General features: G+C 35.6%; 1 protein-coding gene across 5 annotated transcripts; it reads left to right on the top strand.

The window, feature by feature from the left end:
* Nucleotides 1-1,120: 1,120 nt before the first annotated feature.
* On the top strand, nucleotides 1,121-23,687 carry LOC120532504 (serine/threonine-protein kinase pim-2-like). 5 transcript variants are annotated; one of them, XM_039758542.1, is made up of 7 exons: nucleotides 1,121-1,295; nucleotides 1,786-1,903; nucleotides 10,956-11,075; nucleotides 12,813-12,868; nucleotides 16,297-16,344; nucleotides 16,495-16,873; nucleotides 16,954-17,832. In XM_039758542.1, exons 2-7 carry the CDS (start codon nucleotides 1,891-1,893, stop codon nucleotides 17,181-17,183), a joined length of 846 nt encoding a protein of 281 aa, XP_039614476.1. In that variant the 5' UTR covers nucleotides 1,121-1,295; nucleotides 1,786-1,890; the 3' UTR covers nucleotides 17,184-17,832. The 5 variants fall into 5 exon arrangements, 3 of the variants coding, with proteins under 3 accessions (XP_039614476.1, XP_039614475.1, XP_039614477.1); XR_005634312.1 differs by lacking the exons at nucleotides 1,121-1,295; nucleotides 1,786-1,903 and adding exons at nucleotides 1,922-1,992; nucleotides 20,840-23,687 and having other exon boundaries at nucleotides 16,954-17,345; XR_005634311.1 differs by lacking the exons at nucleotides 1,121-1,295; nucleotides 1,786-1,903 and adding an exon at nucleotides 1,922-1,992 and having other exon boundaries at nucleotides 16,954-17,345; nucleotides 17,528-17,832.
* The last annotated feature ends 1,666 nt before the right edge of the window (nucleotides 23,688-25,353 follow it).

Raw genomic sequence — 25,353 nt, 5'->3', positions numbered from 1 at the left:
CGTTTTAATTAACTCTGGCCAAATCTATGCATGATCACAATTAACTTTGTATGTTTTGTGATAATGCTAAAGAATCAGTTTTATTTTCTTACCTGTATTTACACCTAATCTCTGTGGATGGAAATTCAAAATTACATATCCATAACTCTTAAGATTTAATTTTAAAGGAGTCGTTAGGAATAGCACATATAAAGAAATTATTAATTTGGTGTTGTTGATTCAGAGATATAAAGCTAAACGGGTTAACAGTCTTCCACTATTTATTACATCCATCCATCCATCCATTATCCAACCCGCTATATCTTAACTACAGGGTCACGGGGGTCTGCTGGAGCCAATCCCAGCCAACACAGGGCGCAGAGCAGGAAACAAACCACAGGCAGGACGCCAACCCACCGCAGTATTTATTATGTTTAAAACCGAAAAAAAAGTAAGCTGAAAAACAACAAGGCAAAGAGAACAACTGAAATATGTAATAAAATAATTGGACATAAGATGTATATTTCTGGTTGCTGATGGATTGTTTTGTATACTGTCTTACAAATGTCTGTTTTGAGTAACAATAAAAAAAACACAACTACTCCGTTCTGAAGCACCACTGGATCGACATGGACACGGTGTGCTCCACAAAATTGGTACGACGTTCCATGTCAAAAGACCCGTTCAAAGTGAAATGTGTGGCCTTAAAATGTATAACAAGCCCAGGAATGCGTTTTATTTACAATTTTATTGGTCCTAATTTCAGTAGAGTTGAAAACTTTTTGATCTTTAGATTAACGAAACAAAAACTGCGATGGTGTGATTGCAAAGGTTGTGGATTTTAAAACACGGAGCTGATCTGTGTGAATCTGTATGTGTAAACCTGTGCAAGTCACCCAACCTATCTGTCAAGTAACAATCTGTAAAAAGCTGGAATATGTTCTGATACTTTATGTCGGATAAGGCTGTCAGTCAAGTACAGAACAGTAATAGTAACATAATTTAACACCTGACACCATGTTTAAATAAAACATTGCAACTCACCTTTGGGGAGCAAATGACGAAACTTGCAATGTACACGATACTCATATAAAAACATCACACACTGACAAGCCATTAATTCATGACGTCTGGAAAATAGTCGAACTCTGCGAGAGCGAACGAGCGACGAGCCAAAGCAGTTCGCGGTCTCGCGGGACTTCTCGTAGACAGGTTCGCGCGTCGTGACTGCGCTTGTCACACCTGAGTCGGACTGCAGACGTTCTCTGGTAGTGTGTGGCGTTTCAGAATCATTTGGAATCAAATTTGTGCTGAATGTACGTAAGGGCGTTACTGGCTAATATTTATTCTGTTGAATTCCTATAGCGAGAACAACTGCGCAGTTTGACATTACAAACCTATCCATTAAAAAAATGCCTTTTAAAACTACAAACTTAGTTGTTGCGCTGGAAACTGTTGGTCGAGTTTGACTTCGCTGCACTCATTTTAGTGCACGTCTTGGCAGAAGGGATGACCGCAGTAATTATAGTTAATCGCATGTACACTGAAGTTTTTAGTTACAAGTGGTGATTTATATGTAGCTCGTTCTGTAATTACGGAGAGAGCGGTCATGAGCAGGTTAACTTCTTGTAAATATGGTAAAACAGGCATCCTTAGTATCTGTAGTATTATGTTGAAAAACTCTTTAGCAGGAACATTGTATTTGATGATACAGTGCGGAGGGGAAATGACCTGCCCGTACTCTATAACGAAAACAAATTGCAGATATGGTAATTAATTTTAAAAGCATGCTCGCCTCACCAACAGGAGAAACATATTTTAACGTTGTTAAGAAACACAATGAGCTGAAGAACTTATCAGCACGGCAGATGGCGAGGAGAAAAAAAAAAAATGGACTAACCATCACCGGAAATGGCGTCATTGGGTGTGTATATAAGCTTAAGACACTGTCGTGTGTGTCATTTTCATCATACAGGTGTAAGGGGGTCATAAGAGCAATGAGGCAACCTAAACGTAAGCCATCTCTGTCTTTTTATATTTCATTTATTAGTTTGTGAGCGCAAAATAAAACTGCAATTACTTTACAAAGAGTACTTGTATGACAAACGTTCCCATAATAGTAGTGTTTTACATTGATAAGGAAATTAAGTAATTTCATTTTAGAGATGTTTAATTAATATTAGACATTACATGTTGAAGTAGTGATGTTATATCTGGTAATTTATTGGAAATATGTGTACTGTAATAGTTTCCAACTTTAATACATATTTGGTATTACTGTTGCATTTGGCTAATTTACTGTTTTGGTTTTACATTTAAATTGGCATACTACCCGCAGTAGGAGCTACATCAGTCCATTTATGTGGAGTGTTTAAAATAAATGGTTAAGTCATAAACATCTTACAGAATTTTAACAAATCAGTGCTGCCATGCATTTAATACATAAATTCCTTAATATCGAAGAGTTATTTATTTTATATCCTCTATGTGTTTGAGCATTTGCATGTTTATGCTTCTATAAATGGCCTCTTGCTAATGGTCTTGTTTTTGGGATACATCATTTTCAAATTTGTTCTTTTTGAATCATCAGTTACAGAGTAAATTTTTGAAAACCTGTGAATTAAAAAAACACTGTGAAAAATGAGACGGGGCAGTTTTATAATAGGAAATACCTATTTAAAATTACTTCCAAAAGTATGGTGGATACACCGTTCCACTAATGTAGAGAAATGGATAATTAAATGCAAAGTAATTTGCAAAAGTTAACATTTTTTGATGAGCATATTATTTAAATTAGAAAGTAACAACATTGTGATAGCCCTTAAAATCTAAGTATAATGCCTCCATAGGTCTTACAACAAACACACATTATTTACATATAAGTGATCATCAACGTGAATTTCATATTATTTGATGTTACCTAGATAACTTGAGTTTTTAGATCTAATGTATTTTTAATACATATTTTTTTAAATTGTATGAAAATGTTAGAAATACACTTTAGTGTGCTAATATTATACAGTGTAAAAGTCACTTGTCTTTTGATTCAGCTTTATTATGTGAGTTAATATCATTGTGTAATATATGTAATTGATGTTTCAAATCATACCTGTATTGTAGCTTCTGAGCACAGATTATGCATGGGTTGTAAATTTTCTAATTTGGGGCTCAATGAATTCAGGATTTCCTTCCAGTTTCTGCTTTTTAACTGGACTTCTTTCTCTCTTCTGTTATTACTTAGCACATTTTCCCTTTATATTCAATTCAGGAGTTCCTACTATAGTTTTTCTTTTTAAAGAATTTTATCAAATATTTTGTGTTTTCTCATTGGAAAACTATTTTGAAAATGTGTTGCTTAAAGAGCTGCTTGCTAATTAGCAAGCATTATTATTGTATCTGACAGATACTCAATGAACGAATACACAAAATCCATACAGACAGCACGCAGGCTGGGATTTAAATACAGGCAGGTGCTGTGAGACAGCAGTACCAACCACACTGCATTGTGGCAAACATTTCCACTGCTTCTGAATACAAAGTGACAGCAGAGAAGACCAGGCAATTCAAAAAGTGGAGTTAAAGGAAGGAATGAGTAGGATTGTATGAATTCTGGCCATTCCAAAAAAAAGGATTGCATTATTTTCTAAAAGTATTGCATTACATATATTGCACAAAAGTATTGTATTGCTTCTCGGTAAATTATTTAGCAAACATTTTGTGTATTGATGCCATTCTCGTGCATGCATGTTTCAGTCATCTAGTGACAGCTATTGATGAAGAGTTTAAGTAAACTGAACCAAGTTATAGGCACATGTTTTGTTTCCGTTAAGTAAGATTAGTGCAGATATTTTAACATAGGCAGAGTGATAGCACAGAGCTAGCATTACTGACCCCCAGCACCAGGGTCTGCGTTGCTTTTGCATGTTCTTTCTGTGTATTTCTGGATTCATTAATATTAGTAAGTGTGCTTAGAGGAATACTCTGTTTAAAAAAATATATTTTTTTCTTGTATATGTTACTTTTGTTGTGTTGGCAAAGAGGAATTTTTTAATTTCACATTTTTGTGGAGAAAAAACAGAAAAAAAGATTTAGTTTGTACACTACTCAGCGGTGACCAGTTCTAGACAACGGCAACCAATATGAAATGTCCATGGAAAATATTCCCACATGACTCGCGTCACACAATCCACATATCTGTTATCCATTCATATTCACAGAACATGCAGAATACTATTAATACGTCTGGGAAAACTCTGCATAAAAGACACTGTTTCTGTACAATACAATACAATTTATTTTTTATAGCCCAAACTCACACAAGAAGTGCCACAATGGGCTTTAACAGGCCCTGCCTCTTGACAGCCCCCCAGCCTTGACTCTCTAAGAAGACAAGAACAAACTCCCAAAAAAAAAACTCTTGTAGGGAAAAAATGTAAGAAACCTTGGGAAAGGCAGTTCAAAGAGAAGACCCCTTTCCAGGTAGGTTGGGCGTGCAGTGGGTGTCAAAAAGAAGGGGGTCAATACAATACACAGAACAAATCCTCAATACAGTATATGTACTCGCTGATAAATCCAGGAGTAACTATTTAACAATATTTTAATAAAAAGAGCTTTTGTTTTGCATGTTTTGAGGAAGCGACTGAATAAAAGACACAACAGATATGATTACATGACATGGGTAAAGCAATTTATTTTTCTTTTTTCTGATTTTTCACATTGTTTGCCATTAGCCATTGTTGAGGTCTGTTATGTCATAAAATTATGTTTCCGTTCTGGATAAACATGTGAGATTAAGTTGTTTTTTTGTTTTTTTTTGCTTTTTGCCACCTATACAATCTACATGAGGCATGTAAGATTTAAAAAAAAATATATATTTTGGCTGGAGTATTCCTTAACCTGTGGATGATTACCTATTTTAACAGTAATACCTCTGAATTAAGAACATATGTTTAGTCCTTCATGTGCTATGAAGTTAAAAACATCCACATCCCCATCTCAAGCTCCGAAAGATTCAATGTCTGAACACTTTTAATCTCATTGTACATGTGTGTAGTGACAATAAAAGGCATACTATTCTATTCTAACTGCTGCACCACCAAGTCACACTTCAGGGGCCATGGGAACTGGAGCCACAAGCCCAGAACACATCCTGGATGAGATTTTAGTCCAATGGGCTCGGAATTTGAAGCTAGAATTTTGCAGCTAATCACTACACCATCATGCCACTATGTGTTTCCCTTTTTTTGTTAACTCTATTGTGTTTTTGTAGTGGCTTGTGCTTGTAAGTTATTGTACACTACTTATAAATTGAATTAAATACACATGCATAAAATAATCAGGACCCCGGTTTTACATCTCATCTGAAGGACAGAACCACTTTTACAGGACAGCGTCCCCATCACTGCACTGGGGAAATGGGATCCATGTTCAGATCACAGGGTAAACACCCCCTGCTGGCCTCGCCAACATGTTTTGCACCAGCAATCCAAGCTTCAGGTGAATAAACTCTTCTGAAGTCCATGTGGTTTCTTGTTGTAACAGGTATTGTGGACAGATATCTGGAAATGTTTGAGTTGATAGGGCAGGTCAGTGAAAAAGGCTGTCATTGTAGGTGTTATGCAGTAATGCATTGCATTACATGTTGGAATAAAGTCCCACCAATTTGTTATCCAATCATCCAACACACTCTGAATGTTTTAAGTGATATCACATCACCATGTTACAGGACGTGTTTGATTTCTCCAGGTTAGTACTGAGCATTCGACTTCAGCTGATAAGGGAGGCTGCATTTTTTCTCTTTTCAAGTTTAAAAAACTTTAGAATATAATCATGGTCTCTTTAATGTGACTGGCTTCAGCCCTTTTCCAGGTATGAAACAATTGTGCAGAAATCGGATTACCTTTGAATACTGCCATAAAATTGTAAGAAGTTATTAATTTTTATCCTTACATTGATAAGATTTTCTGTAGTTTTTTTTTTTTTTTTTTTTAAGATTTTAAAATATGTTTTGGTAATTTGTACCCTTGTACTGCAAATGTACTGGTATCCAGGTATCCATTTTCTAACCCACGTATCTAGTTAATCATAATTGGTTGGGCCCAGTGCTAGTGTTCACGATTTCATTTGGCTCAAATGTTTACAAGTACATGTTCTAGATCAGGGGTGCTCAATGCGTCGATCGCGATCGACCGGTAGATCGCAAAGGTAGTACAGGTAGCTCGCGTTGCATTCAAAAAAATTTTTTTAAACGTTTATTTATCATATATCCTCCCAATGCCATTTGCCACTTGATTGACATACAGGCCAGTCTGAGATCACTCTTCTTCTCACACACTGGTCATCCTGCATGCACGATCAAACGCGTGAGCTACTGCAAAACTCCGGCTGTGATCTAGTTAGCGTTCCAATTTATATCAACAAAAGAAGGGATTTAAAAAAAAAAATGTTTAGGGAGGGTATGGGCTGGATGTGGAACTGGAAGAGGATTTTTTTTCTCACAATGTCACAATCGAAGTGCGTTTGTCTGACATCCAAGGTTCGATCCCCGATGAGGGGTGCAGTGAGTGTGTACGCCTGATGAGCCCAAAATATGGAGAAACACTTGTCGTGTACTCTTTGCATTATTTGACAGTTAACTATGTAATGTTCTATGATCTGCTTATCGCAACTGAGAGGGCACCCGTGGCACATATCTGCCGACTTGCAGACCAACCACACGCGTTACCTGGTAGGTAACCACCTATACAAAAAGATTGTGATTCAGACTTCGAATGAGATATATATATATATATATATATATATATATACTGCTCAAAAGAATTAAAGGAACACTTTTTAATCAGAGTATAGCATAAAGTCAATGAAACTTATGGGATATTAATCTGGTCAGTTAAGTAGCAGAGGGGGTTGTTAATCAGTTTCAGCTGCTGTGGTGTTAATGAAATTAACAACAGATGCACTAGAGGGGCAACAATGAGATGACCCCAAAACAGGAATGGTTTAACAGGTGGAGGCCACTGACATTTTTCCCTCCTCATCTTTTCTGACTGTTTCTTCACTAGTTTTGCATTTGGCTACAGTCAGTGTCACTACTGGTAGCACGAGGTGATACCTGGACCCTACAGAGGTTGCACAGGTAGTCCAACTTCTCCAGGATGGCACATCAATACGTGTCATTGCCAGAAGGTTTGCTGTGTCTCCCTGCACAGTCTCAAGGGCATGGAGGAGATTCTAGGAGACAAGCAGTTACTCTAGGAGAGCTGGAGAGGGCCATAGAAGGTCCATAACCCATCAGCAGGACCAGTATCTGCTCCTTTGGGCAAGGAGGAACAGGATGAGCACTGCCAGAGCCCTACAAAATGACCTCCAGCAGGCCACTGGTGTGAATGTCTCTGACCAAACAATCAGAAACAGACTTCATGAGGGTTGCCTGAGGGCCCAAATGTCTACTGCGCCCTGTGCTCACTGCACAGCACCGGGAGCTCAATTGGCATTTGCCATAGAATACCAGAATTGGCAGGTCCACCACTGGCGTCCTGTGCTTTTCACAGATGAGAGCAGGTTCACCCTGAGTATATGTGAAAGGGTCAGGAGAAGCCGTGGAGAATATTATGCTGCCTGTAACATCGTTTAGCATGACTGGTTTGGTGGTGGGTCAGTGATGATCTTGGAGGCATATCCATGGAGCGACTCACAGACCTCTACAGGCTAGACAACGGCATCTTGACTGCCATTAGGTATCAGGATGAAATCCTTGGACCCATTGTCAGACCCTACGCTGGTGCAGTAGGTCCTGGTTTCCTCCTAATGCATGACAATGCCCGGCCTCATGTGGCAAGAGTATGCAGGCAGTACCTGGAGGATGAAGGAATTGAAACAATTGAATGGCCTTCACGATCCCCTGACTTAAACCCAATAGAACATCTGTGGGACATTATGTTTCGGTCCATTAGGCGCCGCCAGGTTGCTCCTCAGACTGTACAACAGCTCAGGGATGCCCTCATACAGATCTGGGAGGAAATGCCACAAGACACCATCCGTCATCTCATTAGGAGCATGCCCCGACGTTGTCAAGCATGCATACAAGCTCGTGGGGGCCACACAAGATACTGAAAAGCATTTTGAGTAGCAGTAATTAAGTTTTTTAAAAAATGGACTAGCCTGCCACATCTTCATTTCACTCTGATTTTAGGGTGTCTACACAATTGAGCCCTCTGTAGGCAGAAAACTTTTATTTCCATTAAAAGACTTGGCATCCTTTTGTTCCTAAGACATTGCCCTGTCGTTATTTGTATAAATATCCAACTTCATATTGAGATCTGATGTATCTAATGTGTTTCTTTAAAGTGTTCCTTTAATTTTTGTGAGCAGTGTATATCTATCTCATTCGAAGTCTGAATCACAATCTTTTTGTATCTCTATCTATCTCTCAGTTTTAATGTAGGTAGATCATTTCCACCTGGTCATTTTAAAAGTTGCTCGCAAGCTGAAAAAGTGTGGGCACCCCAGTTCTAGATAAAGTCTGTCCTATACTAAAAAAAAAGGACAAAAAAATAAACAATTATGCTGCCTCTGTATAACAGTAATCCTGAATTTCAGAGAAACTTGAAGATGTCTTAGTATTGATTGATTTAAAGTCATTCCTGCATTTTATAGCAGAAAAAGTTAAAAGGATGCATGATAAAAGTAGATTAGAGAGTGACAGTAAAAACAACAGTATAGTGTGCAAGGGAGGACTCTTCAGGTTTTAAGGTGAGCTTATTTGTAAAAGGGTAAATGGAGAGGAATTAGTTTTTGACAGCCAATTTAAACATGCAATTCTATGTAAGCGATTGCATATTTTTATTTTGTTAAGCAAATGTTACTCAATATTAACTTAAAAGTTAAATGTTACTGTTTGTGGCAGTTAGTGCTGGGAGGTATACCGGTTCATACCTAAAACCGTTTTTTATTTTTGTTATGATATGGATTTTTCTTATACCACAACACCGGTCTAAATAGCCTAAACAACGTTCGGAATGTGGTGCAGCGGGAAACTGTTTAAGCGGGGACCTTTCTCACTGCTACACCGCTAAACACGCATGCAACGGAGTACATGCATTAGTGCAGGTATTGAGTGGTGAAAATGGACAGAGAACATTCTGAAACTGAAGCAATAGCAGACGATAAAGTTGAACATGATGACACAGAAGAACTTTTACTGAAAAAAGGAGCCGCGTCTGTTGTCTGGAGATACTTTGGTTTTAAAAGGTTGGATGTGGACCAACTCTTTACTGCAAATGCTGTTGAGATAAAGTTGTCACCGGGGCAGCAACACAAGCAATTTGAGATAGATAGATAGATAGATAGATACTTTATTGCACCACCTTAGCCGCAAACATGCTTTGGAGTACCATGAATGTATGGAACTAAGATTGGCACCCTCCACATCCTCAGTTAAAACTGAAAAAGCTAGAGGACGCTCGAGTCAGACGTCACTTGTAGACGCATTTGCTAGAGGTACTGCCTACGACAACAAAAGCAACCGGTGGATCGAGATAACCAACGCCATTACAATCCATATGGCTGACGTGTCAGTGGAAAGAGATTGTTAACATTAACAAAGTGTAGCTGGTCTACAAAAAATATTTAGTATTTATTCCTTTTCTAAGACCTGTTCGGTGCAATACAACTTTTGACAAGCGCCTCTGAATATTTTACTAAATCTATATGCCTCTTTGGATGGTTGAAAATATGTTGTCAAAATTATAGTTTAAGTTGTTTGCAAAATTTGTTTAATAAAAAGGTTCTATATTTTGACTGCAACTGTCATGCAGTATGATTCCTCCTCTTTATTAGTGCCACCACCTTGAAAACTATTACTTTATGGGGCCATGCAAACCTGTATTAATACTTGTGTGCACATTAAAATGTTTTTTTGTACAATGTACAATTCTCATGGCAGTGGAACAGGTTATTCTTAGCCACTCTACTTAACCACATTTTCCACTGCAATTACTTAACATCCACTCATGCATTCGGGGGACAGTTGAATACCGTGAAAGCGGGATAATTTAGAAAAATACTGTGGCATAGAATTTTGGTCATACCGCCCAGCACTAGTGGCAGTGTTCAGTGCCTAGTGCTGCTGTTTCAGGTCCAGGCACCCTGGGTTAGGTAAGGATCCAGTCACTTTATGCAGTTTGTAAAGTCTATCCATGTTGTGTGTGTGTGTGGTTTTTTTTTTTTTTTTGCCTGGCATCAGAAGGTGTTTTCTTGCAAGTGTGCCTGTGACAGTCTAGAGTTAATTCTTATTTGTGCCTAATGTTGGCTTTCTGGAAAAGTGGGTTCTGGAAATACGTGATAGCTTTGGCTTGTCCAGTATTAAATGATCATTATTTTGTTATTAATTTCTAACAAACCAGAAATGTTCTGGCCATAATTTCTGGAGTGTAAAAACTAGATTTTTATTTGCTCAATTGAATTTGACTTGATTGCGAAGATATATTTTATTTGGCTAGCCCCTTGTATTAGAAAAATGTATCAAATTTAATTCTAAATAATTTCCTTGTTTTTCTAAAGAACATTTGTCAGTAAAAACATTTAAGTGATTAGGAAAGGCTCAATGCTTAACAAAAGATGTTATACTTATTGTTGTTTTGCTTAAAACCTGGAATATTCTGCTTGTAATTGTAGTGCAGTATTTTTCCACTGATTTGTGTTTAGACACGGTTCTTAAGTTTAATAAGGAAACTGGTAAGGAATTTAAAAATAACTTTCAATAGATATTAATAGAGTGATAAAAATGCAATTTGGGGGAAAAAGGAAGAATAACACTTAGATATACATTTATAATAGTTTCCAAAAAGTGTTTTTTTTTTTTTTAATCTTCCAACGGTTGTCAGTATTTCACACTTAGGACCCTTAAATGGTTTAAGCAATAGCTTAATGTTTTTAAATATGTAGTTAGTAAAACAATGTTCTTTTTTTTCCTCTAGAAATCATAACATACCTGAGTAAAGGAATCACGAAAAGTTCAAGGGACAAATATGAACTTTCAAATTCAAAACTATGTTGGCTTGCAAAAAACTTGCTGACCTACTCCAAAAAGAACAAAGGTTAAGTAAGACTTTCTTTGAAAATAAGAAGAACCTATAAATTACATATCATCAATAAAGGGCATTGGAAAACGTGGGTTATCTTGTCTTAATGATGGAAGGAGTCAATTATTTGAACAGATTTTTAGCAATTAACCAATTTTTTTTCTTGGTGTGAAACAGACATATGTTGCAGTTTAGTAAAAATATATACAAGGGCTTGGTGTTGGTAACACTGTTGTTAAAATTAGGCAACTGTTGTTGACAGTACTATATTTAATATAACTGAGTTAAAAACTCTGTGTCAGTAACAGACCTGGAATCTGAAAAAGCTACAGCATCTGCAGGTGTGGGGTGGTCTGCCAGGTGTCAAAAATGTGTACACATTCCTGTATAGCATTGTCAATTAATACAGGATCAGGCAAACTTTCCGCCTTTGGATGGATAAAGTACTATCTATCTATGTATGTTCCTGAATCTGTGGAGGAAACATAATGCAATTACAAGACAAAAATGCTCTCGCTATACAGAAAGTGCCTTATGGGTTCTAAGGCAGCCATTCTGAAAAATATGGAAATAAAAACCAAGTTCCTGTCTGTTTAATATTAGCCATGTATATTCAGATCCTCACAAATAATCAATATATCTCAGCATTATGAATTTAAAATTATACTTGTTTTGTTTACTTGTTAGTTTGTACTGCTGCTGAATAAAGATCACTTCTGTGGTGAAGAATGCAGCTTTGAATACATATATTTTATTTTCATTTTCTGCTGGACTTGAGTCTTGGAAATGGGCTTTGGCTTTTAGATAAATAGTTCAACTAACATAAAATAGCAGTCTGCAGTATCACCCATTTCACCTTGACATGTCTCTCCAGATACATATAGGTCTATTTAAAAGTTTGAAAAATCAAAGTAAATTTTACTCTTGTGCTCAGTTCAGTATATTAATTTATACTACCACAATATATTTTTTAAGTATTTTTGACACTGAAAAAATATTTAATAGCAATTATCAAACTTAAAATGTCTTGTTTCTTCTTATTGCAATTTGGTACTCTTGATCTAACATAGTAAACTCTTCCATAGGTGGGTGCACATTGTGAACCTTTGTAGTGTACAAGACATTGGTGTACATATGACCAAAAAAGAAAAAGATTAGTACCTTTCTTCTTGACAAGAATTACAGTCAGATTATATTCAGACATGGTTGACTGTAAAGGTTGTTATGGTTTCCACTGGATGGCCTTGTTGCAGCCAAACATTGAGCAGTATTTTTTTACCTGTGTTGTCTTGTATATGAATCTAATTTTGAGCAAATCATTATTTATTTTTTTTCATCTATAGGTTTGGCTTATAGTTTTGTTGCTCATCTTCAGATGTGTAAATTTAATTTGACACTGAACTATTTGTCTTACTAATATTACACAATATGGCGAGTATTACTTTGTAATTTGCCCCCTGAGGATTGTGATGGTAAATTTCAATATGTAGTTTCCAACTTAAAAGATTTTTTTATACATTTTTGCTATGTACTTAATACTGTATGTTAGTTACTTTCCTCCCTTGAATCTGTAGGTAAATTGCCCAAATCAAACTACATGATGTGTTGATTTAAAGCTTTTTCTGCTTGTAATCTGTGCAGCTAGTCTTGTTTGACAGAAATTGTATGGGGAATTTTGGACTAGTACCTTTTTTGTAGTAAAACAGAATAAATTCCTAACACTTTTTAATTTTGGCAATTTTGATATTAAAGGTCCAGGTTTCTCCATAAATCTTGAGGAATCTGAAGAGTGCATGGAAAAACTTGCAGTGAGTGGAATTCTATATATTTTTAAATGTGTGGCTCATACAGGTTCCAAATATATGGTGTGCTTGAAATATTTTCTTTTTGTTATTCCTTTTGCACTCATGTCCTCAGTTGGCCAACTGAAAATCGGTGCAAGATTTGTTTATCATTTTAATGTTCTCCCTCTGTGCTTTCTGTATTCTCATGCAGAATATATTTTTATTAGAAATGTATTACCTTGAGACCAGAATATATACAGTTTACATTTGATCGTGTTAATTAATCCAGATTAGAAAGTTTCAAGCACCTTTGATTGGGGCCGTGAAGTTTGAATAAATGTGAATTTGTTTATATTAGAAGGTTAGTTTTACAAGTGATATTTATTAATGACAGAAACATTTTGACTTGAAGGTGTTATATATTTAGTAAGAGAAATATACTTTCTGGGTATTCCTTTACAGTTATAATGCATTTGTATATGTTCATTATTTCTTTCCTTTTCTTAGATGTTATGAAAAGGGCAATGCAGTATGCACGTTCACCACAATGTCCATCTTTCTTTAGTAATTTAAACATTTCACTATATCCTTTTTAATGCAGCTGCTCATTTTCAAAATATGCTGATGATACGAACTGTGCCTTATAAGCACATTGTACAGAGTATACCATCAGAAAACATATGAAAAAAAAAATCTGTTCAACAGTTTCTCCTGGCATTTAGACAGTATACAGTAAAATAATACTTATTTGTTTCTAAGGATAAATACTAGTTCTTGAAAATGGAAATGTAAACCATTCAGTCTATTTAAAGTACAAATAAAATCAAAGGCAGATGCAGCAACTAAAGTGTAGCAGAACTAGAAAAAGGCTGGAGAACAGCCTATCCTCTAGGTTGATTGCAAGACTGCATAATATGAGAGAGACTGAAGGAGTTAAACCGCTACAGTTTATTCAGATGGAGGAAAAAAAGGTGACATGACTGAAGTTTTGAAGTGTCTAAAATAATAAAAGTAATTTAGTACACTGGATCCTAGGAACATTGGGGTATAGATGGAAACTTGTTAAAAGCAAATTTCACACAAATATTAGAAAGTTTTTCTTTACACACAAATCCAGAAGCACATGTTAAAAACACGTTAGAGAGTAGGACATTATTAATCTTCAAAACTTGCCTTGATGTTATTTTGGATAAACTAATTATACAGGATTAAGGAAGCTTTGTTGGGTTAAATGACCTATTATCAAAATTGCTCTAATGTTTTCATGACATAACGTCTCTCAGCCTATTTTAAAATCTATAAATCTCACCGTTTCTCTTTCAAATATTCACCCATTAATCTAAAGTGTCGTGGACATTTTTTTTAATAAATCATGAGAAAGGAAATTTATCAGCCACCTGGTAATATACATATTTCATGTTTCTGTGGCTGCTTTTATATTCTCTTAATCGGCACATTTATAGGACAAAGATGCTGATGGAGAGGTGCAAACGGATTTAAGGTGGGCCGGATTTACGAGTTTTCTCGTAGGCTCTGATAATTCTAGTGTTAAAGGAGAGAAAGTAACCCTTGGCTGCTAATATGTTGGGAGACTAGTATTAATGAAATTGTGAGAACATGTGTGTAACTGGCCACATACATGAGGGGTGCATATTTCCCTTTTACTATGGCAACATCTCTATATATAATCTTCATTTGGATCTTGATATTTGTTTGTCCGTGAATGAATTAGAAGAAGAAGCACTAGATGGCAGTAGAGAGACAGCTAAAACGTAGGCATTGCATTAAGGATCTTCTCCTGGCTTATACTACTGAAGACTGTAGTACACCAGTCTCGCTGCAAAACACAGACATTCAAACTAAACAAATTTTTGTGCTTTAAATTAACTAAAGAGATCTTCATTTAGATCTTGATCTTTGTTTGTCCATGAATTCCACGCATGCGTAGACCACCTTCCAGTTTAGTACGTTGTTGTTACTCACGGATGCCCACAGTGTGCCGGAATAACGAAAGGGGTGGTGGACAGTGTTACGCTGGTTAGCTCCTGAGGCCTGGTTAAAGAATGAGATTGCCAAAGATTAAAGGTACGTGCCTACGTAACATATGAATGACAACGTAACAGCACGTTCCGGAAATTATTATTGTTACGTTGTAGCCGGCGAGTGCTGTGCATCTCACAGTTGTACCATGTCTTGCTCACATGTCAGTGAAGTGATCCCTATTTATGCTTTAAAGAGCCTGGGTACCTATGTGTCCCCTTTTTATAACCATTGCTCCGTGTATATTGCCTTACTCTTTGGATTGCCACAAAGCAACCTGCGAGATTGGAGAAAGGTTGAGAAGACATCATGAGAGGAAACGATAGCGTCGTGAAAACGAGACGGACTGTGAACAGACAGAAGCAGAAATGCTCCCACAACACCACATAATGACTATTCGGACAGTGATTCCGAGTAGGCCGTTCCTATCAAATCAATATCCAAGGGTTTTCTTTTGTAATTTTGTTTCCCTTATAAAAAATCATAATGTTGTGCGACGAAGGGCCCAGTTCACAACTGGCAGCTGCTTTTAAACTGGGAGCCCTTCACAGACAACTTTAACACGCGCAACACAGTTGGGCGCACATGGCTAGTATACTATATATCTCATGTTATTTATGGGTAAAAAGTTTTTCAATAGATAAGAGCAGTTAATAAAATCAAAAGCTGAACACATATTTACATTTCCCTCTGTTTCCATAGAGATATCAATAACAGTACACTACACCACAGTAGGTATGTATTTGTTGTGTTGGACCCCTAAATATTAGGTTTTATTCTTAATATTCTCATTTAGAAGGGTACATGGTATTCATGCACAATATACACACACTTGCTATTGTAAAATTTTTTTTTTCTTCAAACCAGCCTGCCATTCTTTGACCTCTTTATATTATTTTTGGATGGTCATTCAAAAATATGGTCTCACCTAGAGATGTATTTGAAATGTGTTGCTATATCACTGCTTAAATTATAAACAAAGCTGCTCAATGTTTTGAGGAAGTAAAATAAAGTATACTATTAATAGAGTGTTCCTCATTTTTTTAAGAGTATAAACCTGCATGATTATTATATTGAGGGGTTCCTGCGTAGAGGAGCTTTTGGAAAGGTGATGGAAGGATACCGAATGGCAGATAATCTACCTGTAAGGAGGATTCCTTCATACTTTCTGTACTGATATTTTAATGACAGATCAAGTACCTGTAAAGAGGATTCCTTCATACTTGCTGTACTGATATTTTAACGAGTGATGCCTTTATTTGTAAAATTTGAAATTAATTTTGAAACGGTGACTTTAACCCTTCACATTTAGTGCTGAAGTGGTTTAGGTATTCACTTGTAAAGAATTTCCTCTCCTGGTTTCACACTGTTGCTTTCTTAGTGAAAATATTCTGCCTTTTCTGTTTCTACAGGTAGTGATTAAATGTGTAGACAAGGAAAAAAATGCATATGTTTTTGTGGTAAGTGCATTTTATTAATGTCATTTTTTATAAAAACCATAATAAGAGATGTTGGTTCCTACAAAAAAAAGCTCTCAGTTTATCTGGCTTTGTGGTGTTTAACTATATTACATTTTCTTTTTTTTTTTCTTTTTTTTTCTTCTCTACCAGCCTAATGAAACAACACCTGTACCCATGGAAGTGGCTTTAATGATGATGGTAAACAGACCTCCAACATGTCCAAACATCATTCGGCTTTTGGACTGGACTGAGACAGCCTCAGTATATATTATGGTTATTGAGAGACCATTTTTTTGCCAGGACCTGTCTGATTTTATGCATTCCCAAGGTGGAAAACTATCAGAACCAGTGGCAAAGTGTTTTTTTAAGCAAATAACTGAGGCAGTTCAGTACTGCCACTTCAAAGGTGTATTCCATAACGATGTGAAGAAGGAAAATATATTGGTGGTCACTGGGACATTCCAGTTAAAGCTGATTGACTTTGGGTGTGGCTATTTTTTGAAAGACACAGAGTACAGTGGCCATGTTGGTAAGTGCAGAAATAGGTTGAATCTCATCAAAAATATCCCTTTTATTTGGACTAAATTGTTAAACTATTCTCATCTTTAGGCACAATACCTTATTTTGCCCCAGAGCGATTTCTTTATAACACATTCCGAGCAATTCCAAGCACTGTCTGGACTTTGGGTGTCAACCTATTTGAAATGGTCAGTGGGTTCCTGCCATTTAGTAGTATAGATGACATCTTAAGAAACACTCCCCCTTTTCTTTTTGGCATTTCTGAAGGTGAGATGAAAAAAAAACAAAAAACATTTCACCCGAATAGATTTAATGGTTAACTATTTCTAATTTATCCCCTTTTTAAATTTTTCTCTATGTCAATCCTCATTCTAGAATGCAGGGATCTGATCAAATGTTGCCTTACATTTGACTCAAATCAGCGTCCCTGCCTGGAAGATTTACTTCGTCACAAGTGGTTACAGTAGAAGTGGCCTTAGCAGGTAGTGTGCAGTCTTTTTTTAAACTGGTTGATGTCAACAGTTTTCTTTTTGAGCCACTGTTGATTTAAAATACTTTTAAGGAGAAAATGTTGGTAAAAGGTTTCAGCATGTTGAGCTTTTTTATGGCAAACTTGCCTGCCTTTGTAATTTGCTGTCTGATTTTTATTCAAAACCCAATTTAGGTCTGTGCTACCTCACAATATTATGGTGTTGCTGATGCTGTAGGCGCATTACTCAACAACTGCTGAAATGAATCAAATCCTGCACTCGTGACACTGTTTGATGCAGATCAAGCCATAGTGTAAACACTGCACCAGATAATGCTGCAGCATAGCATGCCCTGGAAAGCAATTCAGAAAATCTTAATTGGTTTGACTTAATTTATAACTGGTATGGATATTTGAATGAGCTGAGATCTTCACTGCAGCTCTAAAGGCAAGAGCAGCACAGCAGCTAAATAAATCTACTCTGCAAGATGTGTTTTCATTTCATCACTTTATTTTTTTTTTTGCTCTTGCAGTTGGTAATATTTTATTCAATAAAATCATAAATATTCAACAGTATTGATATTGATTATTTTTTTTAGCATGTATGGAAATATTTTGTATTCAGGTTTCAGTCATGGCTTTCTAGTTTACCGTATTCAAAAGACTTTATAAAGCAAGATTTCTTCTTGAATTTTTTGAATATGATAGAATTAGGAAATGTGTGACATGAAGGTTTCTGTAATTTCACTAAATAACAAATCATACACCAAATTTTATTCTCTGTGATAATTTTATTTCTATGCACTTAAATTCTAAATTTACCAAAATTCTTACTTTCATGTTTGGCCATGCAATATATCTGCACTCTCAGTATTTTTATGAATTTTGCCAGAATGTTTTGTCTTTGTCTCTTCAGACCATAAGACCTTTTTCCACACCTCAGCAGAATCAGACTCATGCTTTTTGGTAAACTCTAGACATGCGCTCTTGTGATTAATGGCTTCTTGAGTGTCACTCTCAGTATATGCCAGTGTAATGCAGAGCTCCTGATATGGTTGACTGGTGTACCTTTTAATCTACAGTAGTCTTAGTTGCTGAAGCCTGTAACTTCTTCACAGTGATTGTTGGCCTCCCTGTGACTTCTCTCACAGGTGTCTTTCTTGTAAGCATAGAGGGTATTTCTTAGAGACAACTTTTTTTTAGAAGTCTATGGGGTAGTATTACACAGCTCCTTCTTCCAAACAGCAGCATGCTCCTCTCCCATTGGAATTAGTGGGAATGCCTCCCAGTAATTCATATTAACCACCTGATGGAGTCACCTGTGGTGTTTGTGTGTTTTCTTTTGTGCATTATGTTTATATTCTTCCTTTATGTTGAATGGCTGCAAAATCAACTTATCATTATGTTACATATGCAAAGCAATACACATTTGCAATCTGTATGAAAACTCAAAACTCTGAATCATGTAAATAGTCACCTTAAGAAAATGATGTTTGGCAAGATTTCAGGAACCACAATCTTTCTGTGTAAGACTTCTTTAGAATTGTTTCAAGTTTTCAAGTACAGAATTCTATATTCCATTTTGACTGAAAAAAGATGTTACTTGCTTTATTCATTTATTGCAATAATTATTTTTCAGTTCACCTCTATTAGAGGAGATGCCCCACACTCCCCTCCCATCCCCCAATCACCTACTTATTGTGCCAGTTATTAATAATTTGCTAGGAAAAACTGATCAGTGCCCACTGGTTCTTGGACATCCAAACTCTTGGATATTATTGGGTGTCTTTTTCCTTTATTTTTGCATTTGTACTTTTTGTATATATAACTTCTTTGGAATTTTCTTTAATCATATTTTTCAGAGTTGTCCTTTTAGATTTTAACCCAAGTTAAGTTAATCACTTAACTTAGGGTTTTTATCCAGAACATGTGGCACACTGGTGGGACCCAGTAACTTTAACTTTTTTTTTTTTTTGGTAACATTAAACAATGTCATCACTTTTCATTTCAGTGCTTTCAATTGAAAATATCACCAAGAAAAAAATTTAGTATATGGTTAAAAATACAATACATACTAAAATATTTTGTTACATTTTTCAGCCACAATAGATTCTTCAGTAGTCAGTGGTCATTTTTTTTTCTCAGTTCTACTTTTATCTTAGACATGTTTTGTAAGATTTGATAACTGAGAATAATGCATTTAAAAGGTACATTTTTTAAAAATTCTGTCGTCTAAAGAATATAAACTGTTTAGCTGTTGTGCTGTTCGGTGTGTTTTTTCATGGACTTAATGTATAAAACTTTGTGTGGATCAATTTACACTCTTTGCTAAACTTTGCGTGATTTACTCTGAATGTTTCTATTTCTAGCTATGATCAGCTAATAGTGTAAGGAAAATAATTCTTAATATACGTTGCCACTAAATGTGCTTTTATTTCTCCCAAGTTATTTCTGACAGAATACCAGTGAATACATTTTTTTCTGTGAGGCTACTTTTGAATTGTAAGTAAGAGAAGGTTGTTTTTATGCTACAGAGAAAATTGAATTCAGGTACCTTAAAATTCTTTCACTGCCCAAACAATTCCTTTTTTAATGTTCAAAATTGTAATTGTACTCATTTTAATTTTAAACTTTACAGCATTTTTTTATTTTATAGCCTTGGAAGAAATTTAGAAAAGTCCAAATATTATTATACTCTGGGGAACTTCAGTGTTTGCTTAGGGGCCAATAAGTAATTTTAACACAATTTTCTCATAGTAACCTACTTGACAATACCCAGGGCATAGATTTTTTTTTAGATGTGGAACAATCCATCTTTCAAACTATTAGCACAGGCGCCATTATCGTCCTCTCAGGTCAAGTCTGGTAATGCTTACCTAATAATCAATTTCAAGGCATAATGTGAAAAGATATTTTCACTCATGTAGTGCAATGCATCTGCCAAGCTGGCTTGGCCACTAGACATTAAGGAAATTGTAGTACACAATGGAATTTCTGCAGCTCATGTGAAATTTGGCACCAGTGTACATTCAATATCTTTAGTTTGTAATATGCGTTACTGAAAGCACAACTGCAATGGTGGTGTTTGATCTCGTTGTGGCCACTATCTCCATATGGTTTCAGCTTGTGTGTGCTAAGCAAACGAAGCTATTTACTCATAATAGGACTTTACATACAATGGCTGCAATATTGTGCTACATTTTTCATCTTCTGTAGAAGCACCATACAGTAATTGATACCACAGTATCTCAAAAGTCCTGTCATGCTTTTTAGGCAGTTTCAGCTTTAATGAGATCTTACCAACCTTTGATCATAAATATAACTTCATACAGCACTGTGTCTGTTTTACGTGAAACAGGGGAAATGTAAAATTAAAAAAACTTTACCCAAGACTTTCCTGAATAGATTTTGCTTTCTCAGTCATTTCTTTTACAACACGCAAAATGAAAAAAAAAAAAGTAAATTTGATTTTTAGATTTTTAATTTCTTCCTCTATTCTTTTTTTAGGACATATTATACCAAGGTGATTAAGGAATCCTAGGCTGCTGCCACTCTGCTCCTTGTTGGAAACAAAAACGTTTAATTTTCCCCTGTCTTTGTGCTTGAGTGTGTTTCATTTCTGTTCCTACCAAGCACTTTGTCCACAAACTAAATCCTGTTCCGTAGGAGAATTTTGTGCCTCATTTGATTGAACAGGTTTCAGACAATAGAGTTGTTTCTGGTCTAAACTGTTAAATTATTATAAGAAAATGTGGTGCAAAGTTTCTTGCATTTAATTTTTTTTTTTTAAGTGATATTCAAATTATTACTCTGGCCTGATTATAAAGAACAGGTAAGACACTCATTCATTGTTTGATAGCTTGATCATTTGAAATGCATTAACTACCATAAATAAGATTGAGCAAAATGTTTCTTACTGCACATTCATTATAGTTATATCTTTAACTGCAGAGAGCTAAGATACAGTATATTTGCTGAATATATTTTGACTTGAATGCAAATTATGCTTTCCTCCATTTTGGAGTGTTGCTATGCTGTACAATAATACTTTAGGCATACTGGTGGCTTTCCATGTTTACTTGACATAATAAAACTCTTGAATTTCTGTCATCTTTCTTCACACATCATAGAAAGTGTTCTGAATTTTGATTTCACTCCCCACTAATAATGGGGAAAATAATATTCTCTGAAATGAATGAATGCCCATCAGCCAAGACTATAAAACATGCAAATCATGACAGTTGCAGAAATTAATATCGGTTGTATGGATAAGATTTACTTGTTTTGTAGTCATACTGGTAGAAAGAAGTGTGTAAGTGGAGAAACCAATTTACTCATGGTTTGCAAATAATTGTATTGCAAAACAAAGAATCACCTTGCAATGTTCGTTCAGCTCAGTCTGATGATTTTCTACATGCAATAATTATATTTGTATGGGAGGTATAACTTTAAAACTGCTACTGGTTTAAGCCTGTATTTTTTTGTGACTCGTTCAGAGTTCTCCATATTTCTTTGTTTTTATGTTAATAAACCTGAATGTGAATATGCTATGTAAATTTGAAAACGTTTTTGATATAGAGGAAATAATTATTCACTATTATGAAAATGTTCTGCTATGGAGTTTCATATGCAGTGAATTTGGCTTTTGTTTATTTAACCACAACATTTTGTTTCTAACAGGTGAAACAAAATGCAGCTTTGCAGACTTTTTTTGCTTTCTTTTTTTATTATTAATTTCTATCCTATGTTTAAATTCCCTTCTATTCATTATCTCTTTGTCATCTGCTTATTCTCCACTATTGAGTTTTCTGTGGGTAAACCCCCTAGATGTACAGTACTGATGATGTGTGTTAGATTAATTGATGAATCTAAATTGGTCTGATGTGGATGACTGCATGATTGTGCACTGCAATGGACTGATAACCTTTCCACAGTTATGTGACATAGTAATTCTTGAAGCAGGTTTGTACTTTTGAGTTAAAAGAAGTCTCCCTTTCCCAGTGCAGCAAACAGTTTTCACTCAAAATAAAGCAAAATAGCATTGCCCATAGAAGATGAAAGTATGGTGATTGATTTTTATTCTATTTAAGCAGCCAAGTTATTTAAGTTGAATGATAATAAATGCTGTTATTATGAAATTATTATTTAAACATTTTTATGTACATAATGGATGGATATTGAGTATGTAGACAAATAAAGTATATCTATCTATGGTCTTGTAAAGACATATATAAGAACTAGCGTATAATGGTGAAATGTATTATCTTGGCTTATTTTGGCCTAAATGTTTATGTTACACAGCTTAAATCATTCCCTTATATGTTTAGTATATTCCAGATGTCATTAATCACATAACTGAAGAAAATGCTAAAAGTATATTTAAGAGTTAAACAATTGCTCTCAAATGAAATTCAAGAAATATCCTATAAGTATAGTGGAGACAAATAGCTTATTTAATATGGGATTTTAGGCTTTCACCTACCTAGTCTTTTTAGTTGATGCAGTTATAAACAATGTTCTTATTGTACCATATGATAGTTTTTCTTGGTTATGCTGTTGGTTTCATGCAAGCATAATTAAACTGATTTTATTTCTAAACTGAGATACTTAACCACAGCCTTTGTAATGACCCAAATTTACAATGTAAAGTTTGTTAAAGATGTTTCAAACCTTTACCTATTGGCTCCAGGACAGTAGAACCTTTCAGGCTTAATGCTGGAGAAAACACACCTTTGAAATACATCTTCATTTTTTATTGCATGTCTGCTTTGTTGTATTCTGAGAAAACATTGCAGGGTATCATTTTTCTTGCAGCTAACACCATGGACAGGATCTGGTAAGATTTTACTTTCTATTGCAGTCCTATCTTAGCCATGCTGAATTGTGAAATGGCTGCTTCCTGATGTATTTGAAAGTGATTTGGTAAGTCAGGTGTGTATTGTCTATGCCAAAGTGTGTTAAATGATTTTTATTTTTTTTAACTAATAAAGTACACTAAAAGTACACTCTTATCTCATGATCATATCTTTCTGTGTCTTTGTTAAATATATTCTGGAATGTTGTACTATTTACTATGTTAGGTAGGCACTTTTATGATTTAGTGAAGTTTATATACACAAAGTCCCTTTCAGCACTGCATTGCGGCCTCTCCTTTCTTTATTTGTGTGTTTTCATCCCTGCTGATTTCTTTAAATAGGCCAAATTTGTATGTTTACAGTGTCCATAGAGAATATGTAAAACACAATTTTTACTGTGCTTCAGCCAAACTCTGAATGTTATATTTAAAGAATTTTAATCTTACTTAACACCCATGCTACCCAACACCATATACTACAATTACAAACATAATATGACTATTGAGCACGGTGGCACAGTGGGTAGCGCTGCTGCCTCGCAGTTAGGAGACCCGGGTTCATTTCCCAGATCCTCCTTGCGTGGAGTCTGCATGTTCTCCCCGTGTCTGCGTGGGTTTCCTCCCACAGTCCAAAGACATACAGGTTAGGTGCATTGGCGATTCTAAATTGTCCCTTGTGTGTGCATGTGCGCCTTGCAGTGGGCTGGCGCCTTGCCTGGGGTTTGTTCCTGCCTTGCGCCCTGTGTTGGCTGGGATTGGCTCCAGCAGACCCCTGTGACCCTGTAGTTAGGCTATAGCGGGTTTGATAATGGATGGATGGATATGACATTGGATATGTTGCATATCTTAATTCTTTTATAAGCTGGCTTTGATAAAAATGTCTGCCAAGTGAATAAATGTTAATTTATTTAAGACTATGTTCTTTTTTGATGTTTGTTTATATTTTGCTCGACTAAGGCCTTTCCTAAAAGATGCATTTTCTACATCCATGAATTGTGTATTCTTTTAGAGTAGTTGATGCATGCAGTTTAAAAATATAAAAATAAATTGAGCCACCTGATCAACAGAGGCACCACACATTTCCTATAGTTATTACTCCATCTCTTAAAACCTGCTTTGATGAATTTTTAAATTCTTTCTCGCATTGATCAAGCTGTTCCTTATTTGTTGGGTACCCATTTCAGGACTTGCCAAATTCTACTGAAATGAGTTTGGGACTTTGACTTAATCATTCCAAAACACAAAATTGCTATATAATTTGCATTTAGGTAGATTTACTGAAATATTTAGGACCTTTTTATTTTAATTTTTTTGTTCCGAAATATTTTGATATGAAGCCTTTAAATTGCCCACTGCTAGAGATTAGGATATTTTCTTGTTAGCTGGTATTAGTTTTTTTTACCCCATATGTGCATTTATTTTGCATTAATAGTGGTGTTTTTTCATAGCAGTGGGTTTCTCCTGGTAATACCATCATCATGCTGGTTTGGGCATTATCATCCACTGCAGCAATGAAGGTCCATAAATCATTGCTTGTGGTCCTGAGGTCTTACGGTTTTTCTTGTTTTGTGAGTAATTTTTGAAAGAAATCTTCATCTGGGCGAGTCTCCATGGACTTTGGAATATAAACTGTTTGAATCTAGTTTAAGACATAAATTTTGAAGTCAGCTCGCCACAGCGAGTGCACTAGTGTGGTTAAGTGAATCTCTGTAACATGCATTTATCCCAAGCTCCATCAGTGACAGCAAATAATGTTTTGTAAGCTTCCCAAATATCATAGACACAGTAGACTGCACTTGTGTGTGAACAACGGCACCACCAAGCTAATTGGAGATTAAATATGTAAAATACGAATAATTCATAGCAAATGACAATAATGTGTATGATCAGTCATATTGTCTAATCTGACATTTATGATTTGGGCAAACTCCTTTAGTGGGAGGGACACCGGAGCCTCACACCAGTGGCAGAAACTGCACCTTTCCTTTTGGTTGCTAAATTTGCAGTATAAGTTTGCATATATTCTAGTAATTCCTAAATGTGTTTTTGCATATCATTTTCAATTGTTGCCAAATGTGCGTCATATTGCTGCTGAATATTTCTGTTAAGCGTATCAAGTAAGACATTCACAAACTAATATGTTGACAGTTTTTATTGTGAATAATAT

This window comes from Polypterus senegalus, chromosome 7 (assembly GCF_016835505.1).
Source record: "Polypterus senegalus isolate Bchr_013 chromosome 7, ASM1683550v1, whole genome shotgun sequence".
Lineage (NCBI taxonomy): Eukaryota > Metazoa > Chordata > Cladistia > Polypteriformes > Polypteridae > Polypterus > Polypterus senegalus.
The sequence above is the reverse complement of the archived record's forward strand: the minus strand, read 5'-3'. Positions and strand labels throughout refer to the sequence as shown.